This window comes from Tetranychus urticae, chromosome 3 (genome assembly GCF_039701765.1).
Source record: "Tetranychus urticae isolate SD_2017Ah chromosome 3, NJAU_TeUrti_SD_1.0, whole genome shotgun sequence".
Lineage (NCBI taxonomy): Eukaryota > Metazoa > Arthropoda > Arachnida > Trombidiformes > Tetranychidae > Tetranychus > Tetranychus urticae.
Window position 1 is genome coordinate 21,388,588 of NC_142960.1, and position 22,139 is coordinate 21,410,726.

Below are 22,139 nucleotides of genomic sequence, written 5' to 3' on the forward strand. Positions count from 1 at the left end.
TTTTTGAAGAAAATAATCTTTTCTCTTTATCTTTGCACTCTCGATCTTGAAGATTGAACTCGTTATTTGTTGTTTATTTTCAAGAAACAAAATAAAGAAAGAATAAAGAAATGCAATCGACTGAATCGAAGGTTGATTTTTGTTGAAAATTTCAAGAAAATTGTCAGTTTTTGTGACCAAAATTTCCGTGTATTTTAAGCTTGAAAATCCTATAATTAATTAACCATTTGGTTAAATTAAAACATTTGAAAAGCAATTGACCTTTGGTTTGATTAAAAGTAACGAGATCTTTGTTCAGAATAAAGTTGATTAAATTAATGAAAAAAGATATTAAATGTAAATTGAAATTTCCATCTCAATTGACCCATTAATTGTTAACAATTGTGTGTCGGGCAACGACAAAGTACTAACAAGTAGACTAAATTAATTAATACTTCATGGTCATGTGGCATCATTTGCTCACCATAACCATTGAGCCAATCTGAAAGGTAAAAACAGAAACAACTTGAAACTGAACTCAAGTCTCAATTTCATGTGAAAAAAAGGGAAAGAAAAAAAAACGGCAAATAAGAAAGGTTATTATTTGGTTACGGCACATTTGACCATTAACAATTAACATTTCCATTCTCATGCTAATTAATGAATATTAAATTTTCTCTGAACAGTTATGTTATACAATATCATCATCATTATTACCTTTATTACCTTGTATATTATTTCACTGGCAACAGTGAAAGTGAAACGGGAAAAAAGCGAGAGAAAAGTGGCGAAAAGAAAAGTTTCCCTTTTGTGGTCATTTCCTGTCGTCCAGTGATAACCTTTTTACAGCATATTAAACCTCTGAATGTACCTTGTCTAGCTAATCTTGCAACCTGAACGTTAAATGATGGTTAACAATGTTTGTTTGTAAACATTTACACACACAATAAACATGAAAAGTTTGCCTTTTTTGATATAAAATTTTGCGATTTTGTGTGAAACAGAAAAAGTTGTAATAACTTTGCCTTTTCCTTTGCATTTTTGGCCTTTTTAATGGGCAAATTAATTATGAATGCGTTGAAAAAATTGTTGGTTTACTTTTACGCCAAATGAACCCAAAAATATCATGCACACCATTGGCGACTATTTTCAAGGAAATGAAATTTTCTGCCAACATTTTGTTTCGTTTACTGTTAAGAGTAAAAGGGAAAATCGCAATTTGCAAGGTTTGCCGACTCGGGTTTGTTCGACTTCGTCCTTGCAGTGTTTTCCGTTTTCCGGTTCAATCAACTTAACATTATTGATTAGGATTCTGATGGTGCTTCTGGTTCTCCTGATGCTCTTGGATTATTCAGCGACAGATTAAAGGCAAGGTGGAAACTCGATTAAACAAATGTTGACTTTTTGTCAATTGTATTCTTGATTGATTGACATTTGTTTTCATTGCCTTTCAATTTTCAATAATCATTAATAATACAAAATTATTAGTCACAGCAATTTGATCACTTGAAGCGATTATTGAAAAAGTTGAAAATGCTTTTCCAATAAAGTTTTCCGATAAAGTTCATTAAAAATTGTCTTTTTTTCTGCTCAATATTTTTGTCCAAATTTTCGAAGAAAAAAGAAGAGAAAAAATGTTTGTCACGGAAAAGTGACTGGGCCCAAAGTATTTTCGCCTTTCTGGTTGGTCAGTTGGTCAAGTTTAGTTGACTGGAAAATTGAAATGTCAAGATTGAAGTGTAAACATGAAAATGGTGAAAATGGTTGAAGAGTCTTGCTTTTTTTACTTCTACTTTTACCAAGTTTTAAAATTTTACTTTTGAGTTTCTTTGAACAGTGTTTGAGGCAATGTTGAACAATGAACAAATTGTTTCTCTGATAAGTTGAAAATCAATTTTTTTGCTTCTTCTTCTCCAGTTTTTCGTCCTTTTTTCTGGCCGGTTTTCGGTAACAACCTATCGGTTGTTGGTCTGTGTTGTCAATTAAAATAAATGATTATTTTGTGTGAAGTGAAAAAGACTCAAAGAGCGATCCGATTTGACATACAACAAGAAAATGTATTAAAAGTATCATCAATCTACCGATAATCTAATCAAATGTCAAACAGTGAAAAGTGAAGAAAAAGAGGAATCATTGGAATACAGTCGATGATGATGATGATGAGGAGAGAAAACAAGAGAAAGACAGTGATAGACAGAGAAAAAAAGAGAGAAGAGAGAAAGACATTTTGATATCCGGCGGCTTTTAATGGTTCTATGATTTGAATGTTTCAAAGCGGATTTTGGCAAGACCGGAACTGACCCAAGCAAATACCTCTGTTAGGTGCTGGGAGAGAGAGAAAGAAGGTGAAAGAAGAGATGATGATGAGGATGATAAAGTTGTCCCTCACACTGTTTTTGGCCATTTTGCTTTTGCGCTAAAAATGGAGCTTTTTTGTTGCTTCTAATATTAAATACCTGTTCAATTGGATATTGGGTGAGACATGGCAAGAGAGGATGAGAGGTTTGATGGGCGATGAGGAAGAGAGTTGGGTTGAGAGGAGGATAAAGGCTAAGGCTATGGATGGTGACCACCAGTCACAACTAATTGATGTTAAATGACTTGAACCATAAGAAGGATGAACAACTGAAAATTGTTATGAAAAATAAATATATTATTATATTGCATTTTTTATTATAATAACTCGACGCTTTGTTTGTATCATTTTTTGGTTGGTGTTCAACAACAGCTTGAACATTGGAAGCAACTAGTAAAATCAGTGATGAAAGAAAGCGTAAAATGAATCAACAATTAGTCCGAAAGGTAATGATAAATATTGTACCATTTTTAATGTATTTAACATACTCATTTAACATTGAACAATTAACATTGATGAACACTTGATTACAGTGATTACACTTTATCTTGATCACTTGATAATCAGTGAAAGTTAAAGCTGTTCATTTTAAATGGTTTTTGTCTTTAAGATGCATCTCCAGATCAGATCAGGAAACTAGTCTTCCGATGTCCTTCTGTAATATTGTCGGCCTGGTTTCGGTGCAATGATTACGTGTGTCACTTATTGACTTTGTGAGTTTTACCTTTTGTTGCACTTCGATTGTGAGTTTTCGACTTTTGAGCAAATTTGAAGATTTCAAAATAATCGACAGTTTGGAGATTTTGTTTTAAGTTGGTCTTTGCTTTGAACGACTTGGGTATTTTGAGACTAATGGACGCTTTGTTTGAGAAAGATCCATTTTCGTGAATTTTGCTTGCGAAATGAATGTTTCAAATCCAAAGGAATTTTGTTGCAAATTCAGAAGCAAAGCCATTGTAATCCGTTTCAAAACTTGAAATCATTTATTCAAAGTTTTGGCAAAAAACCAAAAGGTCGACTATTGGTTTGCTGTGGGAAATGGTCATTATGCTTTTCTTCATTAAAGCTAAATTTGAAATCGTTATTTATCTTTGCCAATTTATTGCTAAATGTAATTAGGTTTTGTTTCAAGATAATCACACATTTCAAGTCATTTCAATAAAAAGCTGTTTAAAAGAAATGGATAATTCAATTCTTGTATACTCATTGAACGCAAGATGCTCCATCGAGATCAGAATTTATAAATCTGTAATTGGAAATCGAATCTCGAAAAATCTAAAAATTCTTTTCTTTATAAACCAATATCGATAACTTGACAATTTTGATGTTAGTTTATAGAGAAAATAGTTCTTAGATTTTTCGAGTCAAGTTACGCTTGGAAAAGTGTGCAATATTTCTCGAAAATTTTCGACATGAATAAAGCTCTTAATCATGGTGATCCTGGCTCTTAATCATCATAATTTTATCATGAATCAAATCTTTAAATTCTCATTTTCTGTTTGACAAAATTGAAACAAATTCTGAACATTTTTAGAACAAATATGAAAAAATTTCTCAAATTTCTCGAAACCTTTTTCCTTCCAAAAAAGCCGTTTTCAAACACAAACCATTAAACGGACTTTTCACGATCCAAACATTTACTTGCTCAACTCGAGGTGCAAGTTAATCTCGACTATCATGATGATCATCCAATGATGTCTCATTTATTGGATAATCATTTTGCAACTTTGATTTCAATCTTCAACTTACCTGTCTATTGAGGAAAAAAACTCGTCACAAATCATCTGAACAACAAAAAAAGCGAGACTCACTTTGAATGAAGGATATTAAAAGTTGATGAAATTGTGTGCAAATTGATGGAAAAGGTGACAAAAAAAGTGGACGAATCATCAGATAGTCATTTAAGGTTGACAGAATCGATGATATTTTAGTGTAAAAATGAGCTTACCTGTAACCTCACAGAAGAAGAAGAAGCAAAAAAAGGTGAGTGAGAACAATTTATATCATTACCATTAATATCTCGTTTACCTGTTCATTTTTTTCACGTTAGTTTTTGTTTTCATTTGTTGTGTGATACGCATTTGCGATCACGTTAATGTCTATTGACGCTAAGGTAAAGTTAAATACCTTAGGAAGTTATTATACGTTTGTCTTTCCATTACCTTGAACCTACCTTGGACAATGTTCACATCGTTCGGGCAACAGTTCCAGCAACAAGAAGCAATAAAATGTGAAGCGCAAAATTGATTTCGGAACCAACTCAATGAGCGTTTCCGTTGAGTTGACTTTTTTTTTACTCTTCGCACTTGCTAAATGTACATTAATTTTCAGATGATTTATTGAATGAACCAAATATTGGCTAAAGAAGAAGAGAAAAAGATTTTTTTTTTTCTTCCTGTAAAATATCGCTAATCGAATATTTGACCTTCAGAACATTTTTTTTCGTCTCTTTTGGTTTTCATTTAAAGAGCGAAAAAAATGAAGAAAAGTTGAATCATAATTTGTAAAGGTTGAGTTAACAATAAAGATCATCAACATTATGATCAAGAGCATTATCATGATCAACTGCTCAACATGAAGAAACCATAATCACCTTTTATAATTGAGTTAGCAGCGCTTTTGCCAACACAAAAGGGCTCATAAAATGCTCAACCCGAACTCCCTGTGATAGCACGTTGAAACATCCAAAGGGATCAGTAACTAATCAATGGACCAAATAGAACTTTTTTTTCTAAATTTTTCTTCTTCTTCTTCTCAACGTTATTGGCCATTATATTGTCAGTAAAATAAATAATAATCATAATGACAATAATCATAAGGTAAAGGTAAGGGGCAAAGTTAATAGCTATAACCAGGTATGGCACACATAAAAAGGGTAATACTGATTGCGTTTACAGTGATTGTGACGGTTGATGGCGATGGTTAAATAGTCATTGGATGCTTGATGATCTTTCAGATCGGTATGGATGAGCGACTATCGACTTACCAGTAGTGAAAAGTGACGCCAATTTATTCAACTTTATTAACAGGTAACTTCATTGACGGACAGATAAACATCATTCATTTTCCAAACACTATTCACTGTCTCATCATCATCATCATCATCATCACCATGAACATCTTGTAAGGTTAATATACTTGAATACTTTTCTCTTAAAAAACATTTTTTTTTCTTTTCTCTTTTTCACCTTTTCTTCTTCTTTATTCCGTATTTATTGCTACTCATTTTTTGACCTTTCTTTATCTTGTACTTTGTTTTCTTGCTCAAAATTTGTTTCCGTCTCATCATCTTTCAATTCGTGTTTGCACGTTACTAACGATTCGCATCAATTCAAGTCTTGTTACCTGTCTATCGGCGGTATAAACTGATACTTTTTCAACCTTTTAATTTTCAGGATTCATTTATTTTTGGCTTTTTTCTCGTTCGCTCTTTAAAAAGTTTTCATTTTCAAAATTCAATATTTGCTGATTTAAATGCGAAACTTTGATTTTATTTCATCGAATGGTTCGAATTTTCGTTTTTTCAGGAATTTGAGTGATTTTATGAACATTTTCAACACAAGTTTTCGTTTCAATATTGAATCATTTCCACGTCCATGTTGAATCATTCATAATGGCATCGATTCGAATATTTTTTTCGGTCAATTTTCGTTTCTTTTCAAATTTTGGCAATTTTGCAAATCGAAAGTTTCTCAAACAAATTTCGATGAATTGAAAAATCTATGTCAAAAATTTTAGAAAAAAATAAAATTCCAAGTTAAAAATTTTCAGTTTTAGAGTCAAAAACTATGCTTCGAAACACAAGATAATGAAATAAAAACGAAAAAAGATATTCTTAGTTTTTAAAGTCGATGTAGTTCGTGTAAAGATTTTAAGCTTTGCAAAATGTTTCAGACTCCGAATGTGATTGTGATCTGAAAATTTTTATTGCAACTTATTTCAAGCCTTTCCTTGTCTGAACCAACTTGTTGCACCTTACGAGCTGATCAACTTTGAAGTGGAATCTGACATTTAGTGCGCAAAATGGTCAAAATTGTAAACTTGTCCAAGCTTTTGAGCGACTATCTGAAGGTTGAGACAATTGAGATCAAATTGAAATGTTGCTCGTTTTGCCCTCATTTTGTTCGTTAATTGTCTTTTCTCTATTTTTTATCATCATCATGATTGTTGCTTGTTTTGATCACTCACATTGACCAATGTATCCACGTTTTTTTTGTTGTTAATGATGATTGAAAATGTCCTTGGGATGATTGATGATTTACTTGGCTAAACTGTTACCAGCTGTAAAAGTTTGACTTCTGTTGGTTACACCAGAAGCTTCAATTGATATGTAATATCATTGACGATGATGACTTTTCAAATTAACTAGCTTTTTCCACTCAAATTATCACTTTTCACTTTTCGTTTTCACTTCTTTCTCATCGTTCTCATTAATTTACCTTATCTTCATCATCTTTCTTTTCACGACTAATTGGCTAATTGTATTTTTTTTCATGGTAATGAAGAAGGCGAAAAAACAAGCGAATCAAAAAAGATGAGAAAAAGAAGCTAAAAAATTGATCATTTCTTCCTCATTGAGAGACTTGCTCTTCCTTTGCACCTGAAACTCAATTGAAGACATTCAGTGTGACCATTACTCACGCCTTTACATCGTCATTTATGGTGTCATCATGAGAAGCATGATAAACATGATGATACAATGAATTTACAATGAAAATTACCTTGAACAGCTTGATGTTGTTTTTTTTGTTGTTGGCCAAATTTGGTAGCCTTGGATGCAAATGTCACAAATGGACAAAATGTCAAGGGAAAAAATGTGAGACCAAAAAAAGCAACAGGACAAGTCGTGTCCATTGTAACGGTATTTTTACAGTTTTTGGACTTTTTTTTCTCACAGACTTGGACTTGATAAGGTGAAATGAAAACAGAGGGAGAAATGGGAACAAAGATTTGAATAAAGCCAGGTAAGTAACAGGGTAAGAAACAAAGGTGAAATAAAATGAAGGTGAAGAGGAGTGAAGAGAGAGAGAAAAAAGTGGATCATAGCGATTACGCATTGAGTCCCGTTATATTTTGACCAAAGGTTATTTTGCTCGATGAGAAAAAGTTATTGAAAGAGAAAAAAAAAGTTGAACAAATGTTAGGTAAAAAAAGCAAGGTAAAGGTAAAGCTTAGGGCGAGCGAAAAAAGGACCACTCAAGAGAAAGAAAAAAAGGACCAAACTGATGATGATGATAATGAAGATGAGGATGAAAGGGAAGATGAAAAGGTAAGAAAAGTAAACGGTAAAGTAAATGTTATGCGAGTTTTTTTAGTGTTTTGGCAAAAATGATGATAACTTTGGGATGAGAAGGATGATGATGGAGAGAGAAAGAGAGAAGAGGAAAGAGGAAGAAAGTCCTGAGAAAATAATCTTAAGATGCAAATAGAAAAAAAGAAAGAGAAGAAAAGAGGAAAACCTTAAAATAGTGTTACAAAGAAATGGTCCTAAGCCAAAGGGCAGTTCAAGGTCTTTGGTCTTTATTATGTAAGAAGATGTAAGATACTCAAGTTACTCAGAGTTGGGTTGCGGGTTTAGTCTCAAGGCTATTTTCAACCATGTTTGACCACATAGAAACAAGAAGGACTTTTCCTTGACTTTTGCCTTTTTTTGTTCAAAGTTAATTTGATGAAATGGAGGAAGATGAAAATTTGATGAGCATTTGGTTGGATGATGGATCAACTCGGAAACCATAAGGTTTAATGAATGGTCATCGATCTTGTGTCAAACATGGTTACTCAACGGACTTTGTGCTGACCCTCGGAATATTTTAGGTTGCTTGACCTACTCTTGTCCATGTAACCTAATCATTACGTTTCAATCTTTAAAACCAGAGAAGAAGAAAATTTTTGTAAAAAAAAGTAAAAGAGAAATGGTAAAAGTTTGCAGTTTAAATTGAAGCATGGTCATGATGGTCAAGGAAAATAAAGAAGTGGAAAAAAATGAAAATGGTCGAAACAAGTTGTGAAGGCGAATCTATTTAGGTCAATCTTTCTCAATTGTTTTTGTTCATTTGAAGGAAAGAAAAAAAAATGTCTCGCTGTTGGTCAGTGGACAAGATTGCCCGATGGATAAGAAGCAAAAATTGTATCACTTTTGCCTTGTTTCAGTCTTTTCCTTCCTTCTCATCTTTGCTCATCTCTTGTTGGCCAGTCTCTTGTTTATGGTGATAACAAATGTGTTACAAGGCAAAAGTTACTGATAAGAGAAACTCAATTATTATCGTTAAAATGGTAATCTTGTAAGTTACAAATCACTTTAAATGTTGTTTGCTATTATTACAATCAACAAATCAGTCTTGTGTGTTGACTTTTTGTTTGGCTTCATAAGTTAACCGAGTATTAAACATGAAAAAGATGAAATTTAATATTGAACAATATTGAAATGCTAATTGACTGTGATTGAGTTAATCAACGTTTGGTCAGAGTTTCAGTTTACTTTTAATTAATCCAATGTTGACGTTGAGATTTTTTTTTGAGAAAAAAAATGTTCAGGTTGTCGTTATTGTTGATCATGTTGTTTGATGTCTTGAATTGCAAATGTCTTGATTAAACTTGAAGAGACTGTAAACACATGGATTCCCGATTAATTATTATAAGCTATCTTGAGAGGCTATTTTCACTCCATTTTTTCAAGTCCAGTCTTACTTTTTTTCAAGGTAAATATTTACTGATCTCGTCTCAATATTGTTACGGTAATATACTTTATCAAGGTAATATCTAATTATAATCAACTAACCAAAAATGGCCAATCAATGACTTTGAATATGTCAAATAATCATATCCAAGGGTCAAACTTTACAGTTAAACAATCACAAAATGCCGTAAGTGTAAATATTGATCAATATTTAATATGCATCATCTTCATCTTCTTGGTCTACTTTTTGTATAAATCCATAATCATCATTTTCATTTTTTTTCATCTTCTTATTTCTCGTTTAAAGCAAGTCTGGTTAGGTCTAAAGACATTAACTTTTCAACCTAACAGAGTCACTCTCTCTGGATCAAATGTTGCTTCATCTTGAGGTATAATCGTTGGATAATCATTTGGATTTGAGTTTACATTTTCATTTCATCTTCATTTATCATCATCTTCCTGGCCTACTTTTTTTTGTAATAATTCATAATTATCATGATCATTTTCATTTTTCATCTTCATTATTTATCTTCTCGTCGTCATTATTTGCATCTTAACTCTCATTTTAACCAAGTCTGGTTAAGCCTAAAGTCGATAAATTTTCAACCTAAGAAAGTCACTCTCTCTGCATTAAGTTTTGCTTCATGTTGAGGTATAATCATGGAGAGGGATTGCGATCAGGATTTGAGTTTTCATTTGAATTTTAATTTCATTTTCATCTTGATTTTTATCATCGTCTTTATTATAATTAAACGATTCTGGTTGATTGGGCCTTAAGATTTTGTTTTTAGCCTAAAAAGACACTCTCTTTCTTTCTCTTCCTTTCTGCATCAAATGTGGTATCAAGTCAAGGTATTTTACGTGGGCAACAACTTTTAATCTTCATTTTGGTCATTATTTTGGCCATCGCTTTGGCCATCATTTATACCTCCATTTCAACCTTCATGTTGACCTTCACTTCAATCTCCATTTTAGTCATCATATTGATCACCTTCATCTTTGATCATCTTATCTATCATCATATAAGGCTTGTTGTTTAGGCCTTATCACATTAGCTCAATTTCAACCCAACAAAGTGACTCTTTACCCATCAAAAGTAGCATATTGTTTAGCCATTTTACGTGGTTGAGTTTCACTCTCAAACTGTGATTCCTCTTGATCTTCATTCTGACCATTTTCACTCTGACCATCATAATCATTTAATTTACATGAGCCACACACTCATCTAATTGATTAACAGTACCAAAGCGTTACACTTTCATTATGTTGGCTGTTGAAGTGATTGCACATTTGATTAATATTGTGATTAATATGATGGTCGATCATTTGTTGCCCTTTTCATGTTAGTTTATGTAAACCCGTATTAAGTGTCAATGTCCTTGTGAATGCATAATGACACCAATCAAGATTAAATTAACAATTTAACCTAAAATGTGATCATCTTGCACCAAACCAAAAAAGCTAAACAATTTTTGCGTTTATTGTTTTCAAATGGCGTTTACAAACAAACAACAAATTGAACCATTAATACATCATCATTTAGAATTAATTTTCCTCCTTACATTTAACGCCTACAATTAAGTCATTTAATCAAGAAGAAAAAAATCCAATGATTAACCATTACAATAAGCACCATTAACCATAGCACATGAAAGTGCGAGACACAAGAAAAAGTAAAACTTGCGATTCTCTTGTTAACCTAAAAAAACAATTTTTACTTTTACTATTTATGCGCAAAATGACCTGCAATTAAATTGAATATCAATTAACCTTCATTGTTAATTAATGGCCATCATCAAGTCGACAAGTCTTTCCTGGTTAATTTGCCATATTTACATAATGATTACTATTTGATTGGAAAAGGTCTGCAAAGGTAAAAGGTGAAGTCAACTTTAATCATTGGATCAGTTTAATGATTGTTTCAAATGAATCATTTTTCGCCTTCAATAATGTTTGATCATGGCTCAGACTCTTGACCATGAGTTGGCAACTTTTCAATGAAGAAGAAGAGGAAAATAAAGAATCATTTAAAGACATATTTTTATTGTTTCATTTTTAGGTAAACTGCGCTTTTTGGCCACTTTTTTTGGCTCCCATTGCAATTGGGCCAACTTGGGTTAACCCTCTTTTTTGGCTGCATCAATCAAAATGTTGGTTATTTTGGTTTGTAAAATTTTAAACTGATGTTCCATTACTCGAATCTGTTCCCTGAGAATGCTATTTTCCGATTCAAGGCGTTTATCTTCCGACATCATTTTGTCCAGCTTTTCCTTTTTGGTCAGTTTACCTCGATGGTGACCTCGATGGGAACGTGACTGGTCGTCTAGGTTGATTCGTTTACGGTGTGCTCGGGTTAGGTTTGAGGAGGAAGAAGAGGAATAATTGGAAGAGGCTGAGGATGAGCATGATGATAGGTCACCATCGTCTATGGTAAATAGATAGTCTTGATCGGCTGTGGATGAAGCTGATGAGGCTAATGAGGATATTGATGTTGAACAGGACGAGTTGGATGATAGGCTGGCAAATGGACGGTTAAAGTTCCAATTGTTTGTACTTGGGTTTGAGGTTAGAGTTGGTGTTGAGTAAACATTTGAATGTTGAATCTGATTGAATGAACCGATTGGTAAGGTTGATCCTGTTGTTGGTTCAGTTGTTGGTGTTTCCATTGATGAGTATGGGCAAATGTAGGGATAATGATTATGATGGTTATGATGATTATTTAGGTTAGATGATGATGATGATTCATAATGGGAAAATGAATATGATCTAGAACGATGTTCATTTAGTTGTTCTGTTTGTGGTGAAGATGATGATGAGGAACAATTTTCTGTATTTAATGACCATAATGTTTCATTTACTGTATTATTGTAATTAACATGGTTACCATTAGTTGTATATGTTAATTCATGTGATCCTGTTTCTCTGTAATCACTTGTTGTTGGTAAACTCATCTGTTGATGGTGGTGTTGCTGGGTAAATTGTTGGCTGTACACTTGGTTTGGGTAAGAGTTAGACGTTGTTGGTCTTATTAGTATGGGTTCAATTTGATTTAATGGAAAATTGGATTCTCCAATGAAATCTGAATTACCATTAATCAAGTCACTTTCATTAAATGATGTCTCATTGGGTGGAGATGTTAATGGTTGGTGTTGTTGTTGTGATTGTTGTTGTTCAGGTTGATTCATTGATGGTGAAGGTGCAAAGGATGGTGAAGATGATGTATATTGTGAATTGATGTAATTGCATGTAACACTGTACATATCATAATAGGGAAATGTTAATTCAATTGAATCAAAATTACAAACTGTTTCAGCTGGTAATTCATTTCTTTTACCAGTTGATTCAGTTGGTTTATCCATATCATGAAGATTACCTTGATCCATCTAAATTGAAAGAAAGACATTAGAAACAATTAAAGATCAATTTACTTTCATCAATCAAATTACTTACATGACCAGTTGGTAGGTCGACTTGTAGGTTGACTTGGCTAAGATGACTTGTAAGCTTGACTTAGGAGGTTGACTTGGTTAGGTTGAGTCAAAAGGTTGACACAGGAGGTTGACTGGTTGCACTCGTAACAGGCCTGTTGGTTGACTTTGTTTTATCGGCAGTTGATTGGATCTCTCGGTTGAGCCTTTTCAAGACTTTGGCTTGACTTTTGTTTGCCTTTACATTGTGAACTTAATTGAATTTCAGTTCACAATCAAAGGTATCAACTGGCACAGTTGTAACTGAGTAAACCTTTCAGTTTATCCAATTTATCTTACCTGGCAAAAGATTATCATTATATGTACAAATTGATTGCGATATCTATCATGTTGAATGTATAAAAATATCTTGATATTAACAACAATTTAAGCTGTATTAATCTAATGTGTTCATTAATACACACACATTGGATGGATTTAGTGAGGAAAGCAGAGGAAAAAAAATCCTTGTTCATCTGTAATTGTATCAAATTAAAACCGCTAATCTAATCTATTCTCAATGAATATGAATACGTTTGTTCAGCTAATCAATCGTATTAATCAGTTAACCACTTTGGTGGTTGCATGGGTTGAATGCGATTCGATTGAAGCACAAAAAATTCAATTTTATCTTCTTTTATATAATATTATATTTTCATGATAATATATTATAAAAATATATTTAGTTATCGCTTTGACATTGGACATTATTCATTGTAATCATTCAGTGAAATCAGTTGCCAATATCAATTGTTTACACGACAATTAGACAATCATTTGAACACTTGTTGTGTGTGTTTTTTTGTAATAATTGTGTGAATTATGTTGCTCTTGGTTACACTCCTTTCAGTGATTAGGAAGACAATTAGATTGCCCTAATTAAACTGTTAATTTTCCTTTTCCTTTAACAGCATCTTGTTGGTATTTTTTATTAATCTTTAACCTGATTTGTTTCATTGTAAATCATATTCAATGATTGTTATCAGTACTTGAATTTGGAATCAGCGATTTAGCCTTTTTCCTTGTGCTTTAACAGACGTTGCTTTTACATCATAACTATGTAAAACATCTTTCACCTTTTAATTGTTAACTGTCCAGTAACAATCAATTTGATTATGTGTTAACAAAACAACGGCAACATTAATTTTACCTTTATTTTTGTTGCTGCTTTTGTCTTTCAATTGATTTATTGTTGTTATTTATTTTGCTGCTACAACTTTTGATGGTTTATTCAGTTTATCTGACATTATTCTGATATCATTTTGCTCTTGATTAATTTAGATTAATGCCATTGACTTACAATTAAAATTGTAATTCTCATTGTTTTTACCTTTTTTTTCCTGTTCTGAATTACTTAAGTGCCATCTATTGATGTATTATTTAGTGAATAGATTTGAAACATATTTTTACTAGTTTAATTAACGGTTAAACAAAAAGGTAATGTTTTTTATTTTCATTGTATGTTTCACGGTCAATTGGGCTAATTTAATTTACTATTTTTTTTGCCTTTATTATTATAGTGATTAATGGACTAATGATGATTGACTGTTGAAAGGATAAAACATTGGTGGTTAGCGAGGTTAATCAGGTGATAGATAGACAATGGAAATGAAGCTTGGTTTTAACCATTTCTGTCTAACGTTTCTGTTTTGGTTGCGCTGGCTAGTTGGACTTTTATTGATTGCTTTTGGTCAAGCCAGGCAGACAATGTGAGGATTTCAATGTGTCCTTATCTTTTGGTTAATGCTTTGGTGCGCTGGTTTATTACTAATTGGTTGTAATGTTATCTAATAACTTGTGGAATGACTTGGCTAACAAAACTTTTTTTTTGTCTACTCTACTGGTGGAAAACCCTGTCATGGTCAGTTACATGGAAACGCATATTGTCTCTGTGATTTCATTTCCTTTCCTTTTGTTTAGATAATCATCTTCATTACCATCATGTCCATGCTTCAAGCAACTTCCTTTTTTTACACACATACATTTTTGTCTCTTTTTTTAAGCATATTTTTCTGCACTTCTCTCTTTTTTAGCTGTCCCTTTAGGTTGACTCGTAATCATTAGGTCAAGTTACATGGACAAGAGTAGGTCAACCAACCTAAAATATTCAGAGCTATGGGTCATTACAAAGTCCGTTAAGAAAAGTAAGCATATTTGACATAAGATCGATGACCATTCATATTCATTAAACCTTATGGTCCACCTTTTAACCTAATCATTGTCCTAATCACATTTTTCACCCATTATCTTTCTCTTTCCTCTTAGATCAACATTAGCTACCATGAGGCCGACCAAAGGAAAGTCCAGAAATTATTCTTTGTTTCTGTGGTCAATCATTTAAGTTTAAATAGCCTTGAGACTTGAACCAAAAAGAAGGAGAAGAAGAAGAAGAAGAAGAAGAAGAAGAAGAAGAAATGATGATGGCGAGGAGGGAAAAGTCTAAGTAACTTGAGTATCTTACTCTTACATCTTATATAATATTATTTGTTGAAGTAAAGACCAAAGACCTTGAACTGCCCTTTGGCTTAGGACCATTTCTTTGTAACACTATTTTAAGGTTTTCCTCTTTTCTTCTTTCTAAGATTATTTTCTCAGGACTTTCTTCCTCTTTCCCTCTCTTCCCTCTCTTTCCTTTCTCTCTGTCTCTCTTTCTATCACTCGCTCTTCTCTTTCTTTTCTTTCTTCCCCAAAGTCTTAGTATTTTCTTGCAAGAAAATAAAAAACTCAAGTATAATATTCGCTTTACCGTTTTTTATTTTTCTCCTCTCTTTCACCTCTCTTCCAGTCCTTTGAGTGGTTAGTTGATATTGAAGGTAATCAAAAATCTCAAAGGTAAGCTCGTTTTTTCACTTTACATAACAGCATTTGTTAAAATCAAAATATATCAAAAGGACCTTTGGTCAAATGTAACGGGACTTACAAGGTCATCCCAAGACTTTGCGAATTTAATGTTTTCTCATCTCTTTTCTTCTTTGCTCTCTTCTTTCTCCTTTTTTATCAATAGATTTCAGCATCATTCGTCTTGAATGACTCCCATTATTTAACCTTTTATGATGGAAATTTATAATTGAATTTGTAAATTTGTTTATGCAGTCCACATCAATTGATCCAGGAAAAATCAAAGTCCATATATACATACACACACACACGATGCAATCTGTGGTTTAATATTAATGATGTTGGCTGTTAGTGAGGGAAAAAATCCACCACTTCTGATAAACTTAAAGCCATATGATACATAAAGGATGGAAACAGATCTTGCAAAGTTGATAGCCAAACAAAGTTTCATTTAACCATTTACTACTTGATAATCTCGGACATTATTCACAATAATCAGTAATTAACTTGTCAGATAAATTGGCTTGGCTTTTGTAGGCGTTATTTGATTAAAACAATTGGTGAAAATTGGTGAACGCCATTTGAAAACATATTGGCTCAAGAATCATTTTAGGTTAATAACGACGTTAATAATTATCATTAGCATTACTATTATGGTTATTATCATTCACCATTATTCACAAGGACATCATAATAACCATTTAATACGGGTTAAAACATTAAATTGTGAAGATGATCGCCATCATCATGTTCATCATAAGGCTGCTCAAACGATTCTCCGGTAAACATGAAGCTCAACCTGAATAAATTGGGGGAAAAGATTAGATAACGTATCAATGTTACTCAAATAACCAAATGTGGCTTACTAGTTGGATTTGTAAATATAAAAGATGAATTCAATTATTTACACGAAAAATGGTGAAAAAATGGTGGAATCTATTGAAATAAGTGACCTTTAATTAGTTGCCGAACGTCAAGATAACAATTTTTTATCCAAATATTTATACATTCTTGATTAATCAAACCTTATAAATAAACTGGAAAAGGATTGCTCAATTGGAGGGTCACTTTGAAGGCACTTAGCTAAACAACTGTCTGTATAATAACATCGTTTGAGACTTAATTAACAAGACAATTTGGAAAGGGTCACTTTATTTTAAAATGTCAATCAAAATGATCATTGGCTATTAACAATCAAAATACCAAAGGGAAAGCAAAAGTTAAACGTGACTAGTTCATTTTTTGTGGATTAAGATAATTGCTGTGTATCAATTTCTCCCTTTACCTAATGATTGGTACATAAATTCAGTCTTCTATCTCTCTTTACTCATCATCATCATCATCATCATCATCATCATCCATGGCCATTTGATGCAATATAATTTGGTGTGTGTGTGTGAATCAACACGGTGGATAGTTAATAAGGGAAGATGGTTAATAGTTATTCAAGTTAACCTCGATAAATTATTAAACTGGACTGGACTCTGGTTTGCTGTTGTTTTTGTTGCCAGTAAATTTATCGATCAAGTAACAATTAAAAAAAAAGAGAAGAGGCCAAGACAGTAATAAGAAAGTAATGATGGTGATGGTGAAAACAAGAAAGTAGCCCAGTGAAACACATAACCAGAACATGGATGAAGCCAGGGGCACACTGAGAGTGGGGAGTGGTTTAGAGTTGATAAAATCATTTCGGATGATTAAAGTAAAGATATTTAAAGAGTAACAGAGTAGCAAAGGTAAATTTGGAAAGGGATGGTCATCTGAATGCATAACTTGGATGGACTTGCTTGGCCTCTCCTGAGCTTCTTGATACTTTTTTCTCTCTCTCTCTCTCTCCCTCTTCTTTCCTCTCTGAAGGAGAAAGATAAATTGTAATACAAGTATTTATAAAGAGAGTAAAAATGAATGAAAAAAGAGAAAGTTTTCTCTTCTTTAAATCTGTGTAATTAGTAATGATATTTAGCTTGTCCATCGGCTATTCACCTAATATTTATTGACCTTGAGGATAAATTATTGCGTATCGTTGCAAAGCAAAGCAAACCAAATTTCCAGTTTACTTTCATCTTTTTTACCCTCAAAAGATGTTCATTTTAATTTGCTTGACTTATTTGTAAATTGAAGTCTTTCTCTTTTTTGTTGTCACAATTAGATTGTCCCGACAGATATCCATAAAGTTTTAAATGGTTGATGTCTCAAGTCTTTCAATGGTAACTTTAATTGTTGCAGTTGCTTTATTATAACTCGTAAAAATTAACCAAACAACATCTATTGAAAATAATGAACAAATAAGTAACTGTAATAATTGGCAGGTAATAATGGCATGAGATTAAATTTAGAATAATTTTGCGTTTCCAGTTTTTATATGAAAAATATATGAATTTTTTCCTTTCCTTGCTTTTTTGTTGCAAACATTAATTGTGAAACAGTTTTTTGATGAGATCAACTTTAAAACTTGACTTGAATGGACTGTAAAGTTTTGATTATGTTACGCAGCTCATTGATTGGTTTGTCTTCATCGTTGATTAGTGATCGCATTAATCTGTTTGCTTTACCAAATGTTTCAAAAGCTTTGGCTGTTTCATGAGCTTTACGAATAATATCAATTGGTATTCCGGCAAGCTTTGCAGCATTGAAACCATAACTTTTAGGACAAGGCCCATCAGTCAATTGATAGAGAAAAGTGATGGATTCATCCGATGGATCTTCTTCATTCTCATTTTCAACCATACAAGCCTGAATAAATAGTGAAAGTTTAACAGATGAAATTCAATAGATTAGCATTGGTAAATAAAAATAATAATGATTGTAACACAATTAAAAAGGCAACTTACCATATGACCAAGTTTAACTCGATCATCTTTGCAGAATTGTTCAACCAAGGAATGATAATGAGTGGAGAAAAGTGTGCGACATTGAATGTGCTTAATTAGCTCATTAATTACAGCTGAAGCAATAGCGGTTCCATCATAAGTTGAGGTTCCTCTGCCAAGCTCATCTAATAGAACAAGTGAATGTTTGGAAGCATTTTTCAAAATCAACGAGGTTTCGCTCAGTTCAACGTAAAATGTTGATTGACCCTCGGTAATACGATCGTAAGCACCAAGACGAGTAAAGATGGCATCAAGTAAACTTAAATGGCATTTTGATGCAGGAACATAACAACCAATTTGAGCCATAATTGCAATCAATCCAGTTTGTCTCATGAGAGTTGATTTACCTCCCATATTGGGTCCAGTAAGAAGAAGAAGTTGATCTCCTAGACTAATATCATTGGGAACAAAGTTACTTTTATATTTAAGAAGAGAAGGATGACGACCTTGTTCAATGGAAATGAAAGGCTTCTTTTCTGGATCAACCTCAATAATTGGTCGACTTATGGTTGCTCCCCACTTAACCATATTTGTAGAGCATTTAGTTAAACTAATCAAACAATCGACAAGAGCAACACACTTGACCACAGCGATCCAATCATTATAATATTTGGAAAAAGATTCAAAGATTCGTCTCATAATATCTTTAAGAATATTTTCTTTTCTTTCTTCAGCTCCAGCCAGCTCAGTTAACAGAGTGGTTATCTTTGCAGTGTGAAACCGACGAAATCCTTTTCGAGATCCTTTCCATTCGTAATCATCGCTCAATTTTTTAGAAATGGCATCAGGAACCTCTAACATGTATCGAGTCTTACCAGAATTAGCAAAAGTGACTTTAGCTCCCAACTTGGAAGATACATCACGACGAACCTGTTCCAAAAGATCTTGTACGTCTTTTTCATCACGAACAGCAAGATCATAATCTTCATCAACTTTGGACCGGGGAATTATTTTACCTTCTTTCTTGGCCAAATTATGGTCAAATGCTTCATCAAAATGTGTTAAGATTCCTGTAATATCAGGAAAATAACCTTCCGAGGGGTAAGAGGCACATTTAAGTAACAACTTGGATTTCAATTGATCTCGAACATTGTAAAGTAATTGACGGATTTGTAGAGTTATCTTAAATCCTTCCAAGGCAGCTAGAAAATCAAGAATTTTTCTTTTTGAATAAATGGCGTTATCAAATAGAACAGCACGCGCATCTGGATGTTCACGGCTTCTCCGTGCACAGCCCTGAGTATGTATTTTACTGAGTAACCTTTCTAAGTCAGGTAATTTTGAGATCAGATCAGATAGCTCTTGTACGGTACTCTGTAAATCAGACTTTTTGAGATCATCAATAGCATCTAGTCGGTCATTGATCAAATTGACATCACACAGTGGAGCACATAACCAAGAACGGAGCAATCTTTTTCCAAATTTAGAGCCGCAATAGTCCATGGTATTAAATAACGTACCTTCAGTTCCACCAGCACTATTTTCAAATATCTCCAGATTCTTAAGTGAAACACTGTCAATAACCATATTTCCTTTGGCACCAATATTATTTTTATCTCCACAAGGTGGAACATATTTTTCGTAAAGTTTTAATGATAATAGTTCCTCGTCAATAAGACAAGATTTGAGGTAGAAAATAACAGCACCGAGTGAACGAAGGCACAATTTAAATTCATCTAGAGGTTTTTGGCGCAATGCATCGGAAGGATCGGTCATATTCACCAACAAAGCTGGTAAATCATTATTGTAATACTCTTGGTTAAGGGTTTTCAAAGTCTTTTCAGGATCCCAAAATTCTTTAGGTTTGAGCATAACTTTATTCACTGAAGGTAAACAGTTGGATATGATTTGTAACAACTTTGGTGATGCTTTGTTTCGCTCAAGGAGCAATTCAGCCGGTGGAAAACATGTAAATAACGTACGCAGCTTAGAACAATATCGATCATCTGTAAATTGACTCAGGTAAAATTTTCCAATTGATGTTTCGATGAAGCAAACACCAAATTTCGGCTCCTCGAGTGATTTCTCTGCATCTGAAAGCTCTGAAATGGCTAATAGATAAGTGGAATGTGGTGACGATGGTTCAGCATCTAAAAAGGAAGATGTTCGAGTTCCAACAGTTGTTATTCTGCAAAGTTCTCTAGAAACAACTGCATCTTTCTTTTTCTGGTTTTTACAGCGTTCATCACGTTGTTCGGGAGTTTCAGTTTGCTCAACACGAGCAATTTTGTAACCTTTCTGGAGCAAAACATCACTGAATCGACGATAAGACTTTTCGGGAAAACCAGCGTGAGCATATTCACCTCTCATAAAGAGTAAGTTCAATTCTGAGACTGCAATTACGGCATCCATATGGAAAAGCTCATAAAATTTACCCATCTTGAAGAAGAAAACAGTATCGTAATGGGAAGCTTTAAATTCCCACCATTGGGCATGAGCTGGAGTTTGTTTTTTGATGAAAGATTCTGGAATATAAAGAGTGGTTGGATCATATTCGGGATGATCAGGACGTCGACGTTGTTTATCCATTATTTTATCAGGTTGGAGAAAATCGAATTTCAAATGAGGCCATTCACGTGCACCATCATTCTCCAATACTCCGACAGATTCATCTGTTTTAGCTGCTGAAAATGCAGATAAACGGGCAACTGTTTTATCACTTAGACTAGATTTATTTTTGGTTCGAGGTGTTACTGCTCCTTTTGAAGGTGCTGCCTTTTTGGCTTTCTTTGGTTTACTTTCAACAATATCATCATCCTCTTCATCATACTCAGACTCCGAGACGATAGGAGATTCATCAGAAACTGCATCAGCAGACGCATCACTTGATTCATCAATTACATCAGGTTTATATTCATCTTCGCTATCATCTTCTATGCGAACCCGTCTTCGCTTGGCTGGAGTATGATTTCTAGTATTTGGTCTTTTTCTAGATGGTGTTTTAAGCTCAGGACTTGTCTCTTCGCTAGCTGAACTCGGACCAGGGCTTTCCAGAAGCCTTTTGGGAACAATTCTGTTATTATTGTCTCCTTCCTTCGCTTTGGGACTTTCTTTACATTTAACCGGTGTAACATTTTTATTGACATTTTCTTTGGTTTGATTTTTGGTATCAGGCTCAGTTGTAGTTTTATTAGTAGCTGGCGATTTAGTGAACCAACGAAGAAGTGTTGGTTGAGATTTTTGAGACATCTCTCAAGGCACAATCTAGGCTGAAATACATAGCAGAAGAGAAAGAAATTCAATTTATAGTTTAAAAATAAAAAAGCCTATTACAATTAAAATTGACAAGAACTTCCAAAACAACATCGAAGGATCCAAATACCCACATAGAAAAATGAAAAGGACAATTTTCTCAACACTTACCTTTAAATTATTTCAAAAGATGCAAACTAGTTAAGTTAAAGATGTTAATCGAAACATTAAAATTACTAAATTAACAAGAAACAAAAACAAATCAATCAGCTCAATCCTTAAAGAGTATTTTATCATGAACAATACATTTTTTAAAGAAAACAAAAACACATTTTTGTGTCTTGGCGGGTTTAAAGTTTCTCCATCTGGTGGCATCAACTTAATCATAAATTAAATCAATTTAAAAATGTATGTCAAGATCAGCATAATTAATGCATTCATTAATAAAACAAATAAAATGTGAAAAATTAATCGTTCAATCAATGTATTGATTAAACTCGATCTCAATTTGAATGTTGATCATTTATTGTTGTTCTTAAGAAACGATATTTAGCAATTAAAGTTTAAATATGATTTCTAAATCTCGTTGTATTCATTATTACACAGTTTTATTCATCATTTCTTGTCAAGATTTCAATCGATTAATTATTCGGTTGTAATTAATAAGTAACTTCTGAATAAGCGATACAGTCACCATTGAGAAACTGCACCTCGCTAGAAATAGCTTATTTACACTATTTATCGGGCATCGAAATTCAAGA

At 33.0% G+C, this 22,139-nt stretch overlaps 2 protein-coding genes and 1 long non-coding RNA gene across 4 annotated transcripts; 1 reads left to right on the top strand and 2 right to left on the bottom strand.

Moving 5' to 3' along the window:
- Positions 1 to 11,034: 11,034 nt before the first annotated feature.
- Positions 11,035 to 12,735, bottom strand: LOC107365035 (uncharacterized). The gene is made up of 2 exons (XM_015932502.3): positions 12,462 to 12,735; positions 11,035 to 12,394 (listed from the first exon to the last, which is right to left on the bottom strand). Exon 2 carries the CDS (start codon positions 12,392 to 12,394, stop codon positions 11,129 to 11,131), a length of 1,266 nt encoding a protein of 421 aa, XP_015787988.2. The 5' UTR covers positions 12,462 to 12,735; the 3' UTR covers positions 11,035 to 11,128.
- Positions 12,736 to 13,240: 505 nt separating this feature from the next.
- On the top strand, positions 13,241 to 15,904 carry LOC107364944 (uncharacterized). Of its 2 annotated transcripts, none has more exons than XR_001569305.3 (6): positions 13,241 to 13,915; positions 13,999 to 14,339; positions 14,512 to 14,622; positions 14,744 to 15,035; positions 15,264 to 15,310; positions 15,483 to 15,904. It is a non-coding gene; the product is annotated as an uncharacterized LOC107364944 (long non-coding RNA). The 2 variants fall into 2 exon arrangements; XR_016199877.1 differs by having other exon boundaries at positions 14,744 to 14,921.
- Positions 15,905 to 17,515: 1,611 nt separating this feature from the next.
- Positions 17,516 to 21,694, bottom strand: Msh6 (DNA mismatch repair protein Msh6). Its single transcript, XM_015932398.3, has 3 exons — positions 21,550 to 21,694; positions 18,148 to 21,395; positions 17,516 to 18,049 (listed from the first exon to the last, which is right to left on the bottom strand). Exons 2-3 carry the CDS (start codon positions 21,373 to 21,375, stop codon positions 17,762 to 17,764), a joined length of 3,516 nt encoding a protein of 1,171 aa, XP_015787884.2. The 5' UTR covers positions 21,376 to 21,395; positions 21,550 to 21,694; the 3' UTR covers positions 17,516 to 17,761.
- Positions 21,695 to 22,139: the final 445 nt, after the last annotated feature.

What these genes read in the sequence shown, in the direction of transcription:
- LOC107365035 (XM_015932502.3), bottom strand. Translation starts at nt 12,394, where the DNA reads ATGGATCAAGGTAATCTTCATGATATGGATAAACCAACTGAATCAACT.
- Msh6 (XM_015932398.3), bottom strand. Translation starts at nt 21,375, where the DNA reads ATGTCTCAAAAATCTCAACCAACACTTCTTCGTTGGTTCACTAAATCG. An exon ending in GAGTTAAACTTGGTCATATG is followed by an intron (nt 18,050 to 18,147) that starts GTAAGTTGCCTT and finishes CTATTTATTCAG; the next exon opens with GCTTGTATGGTTGAAAATGA.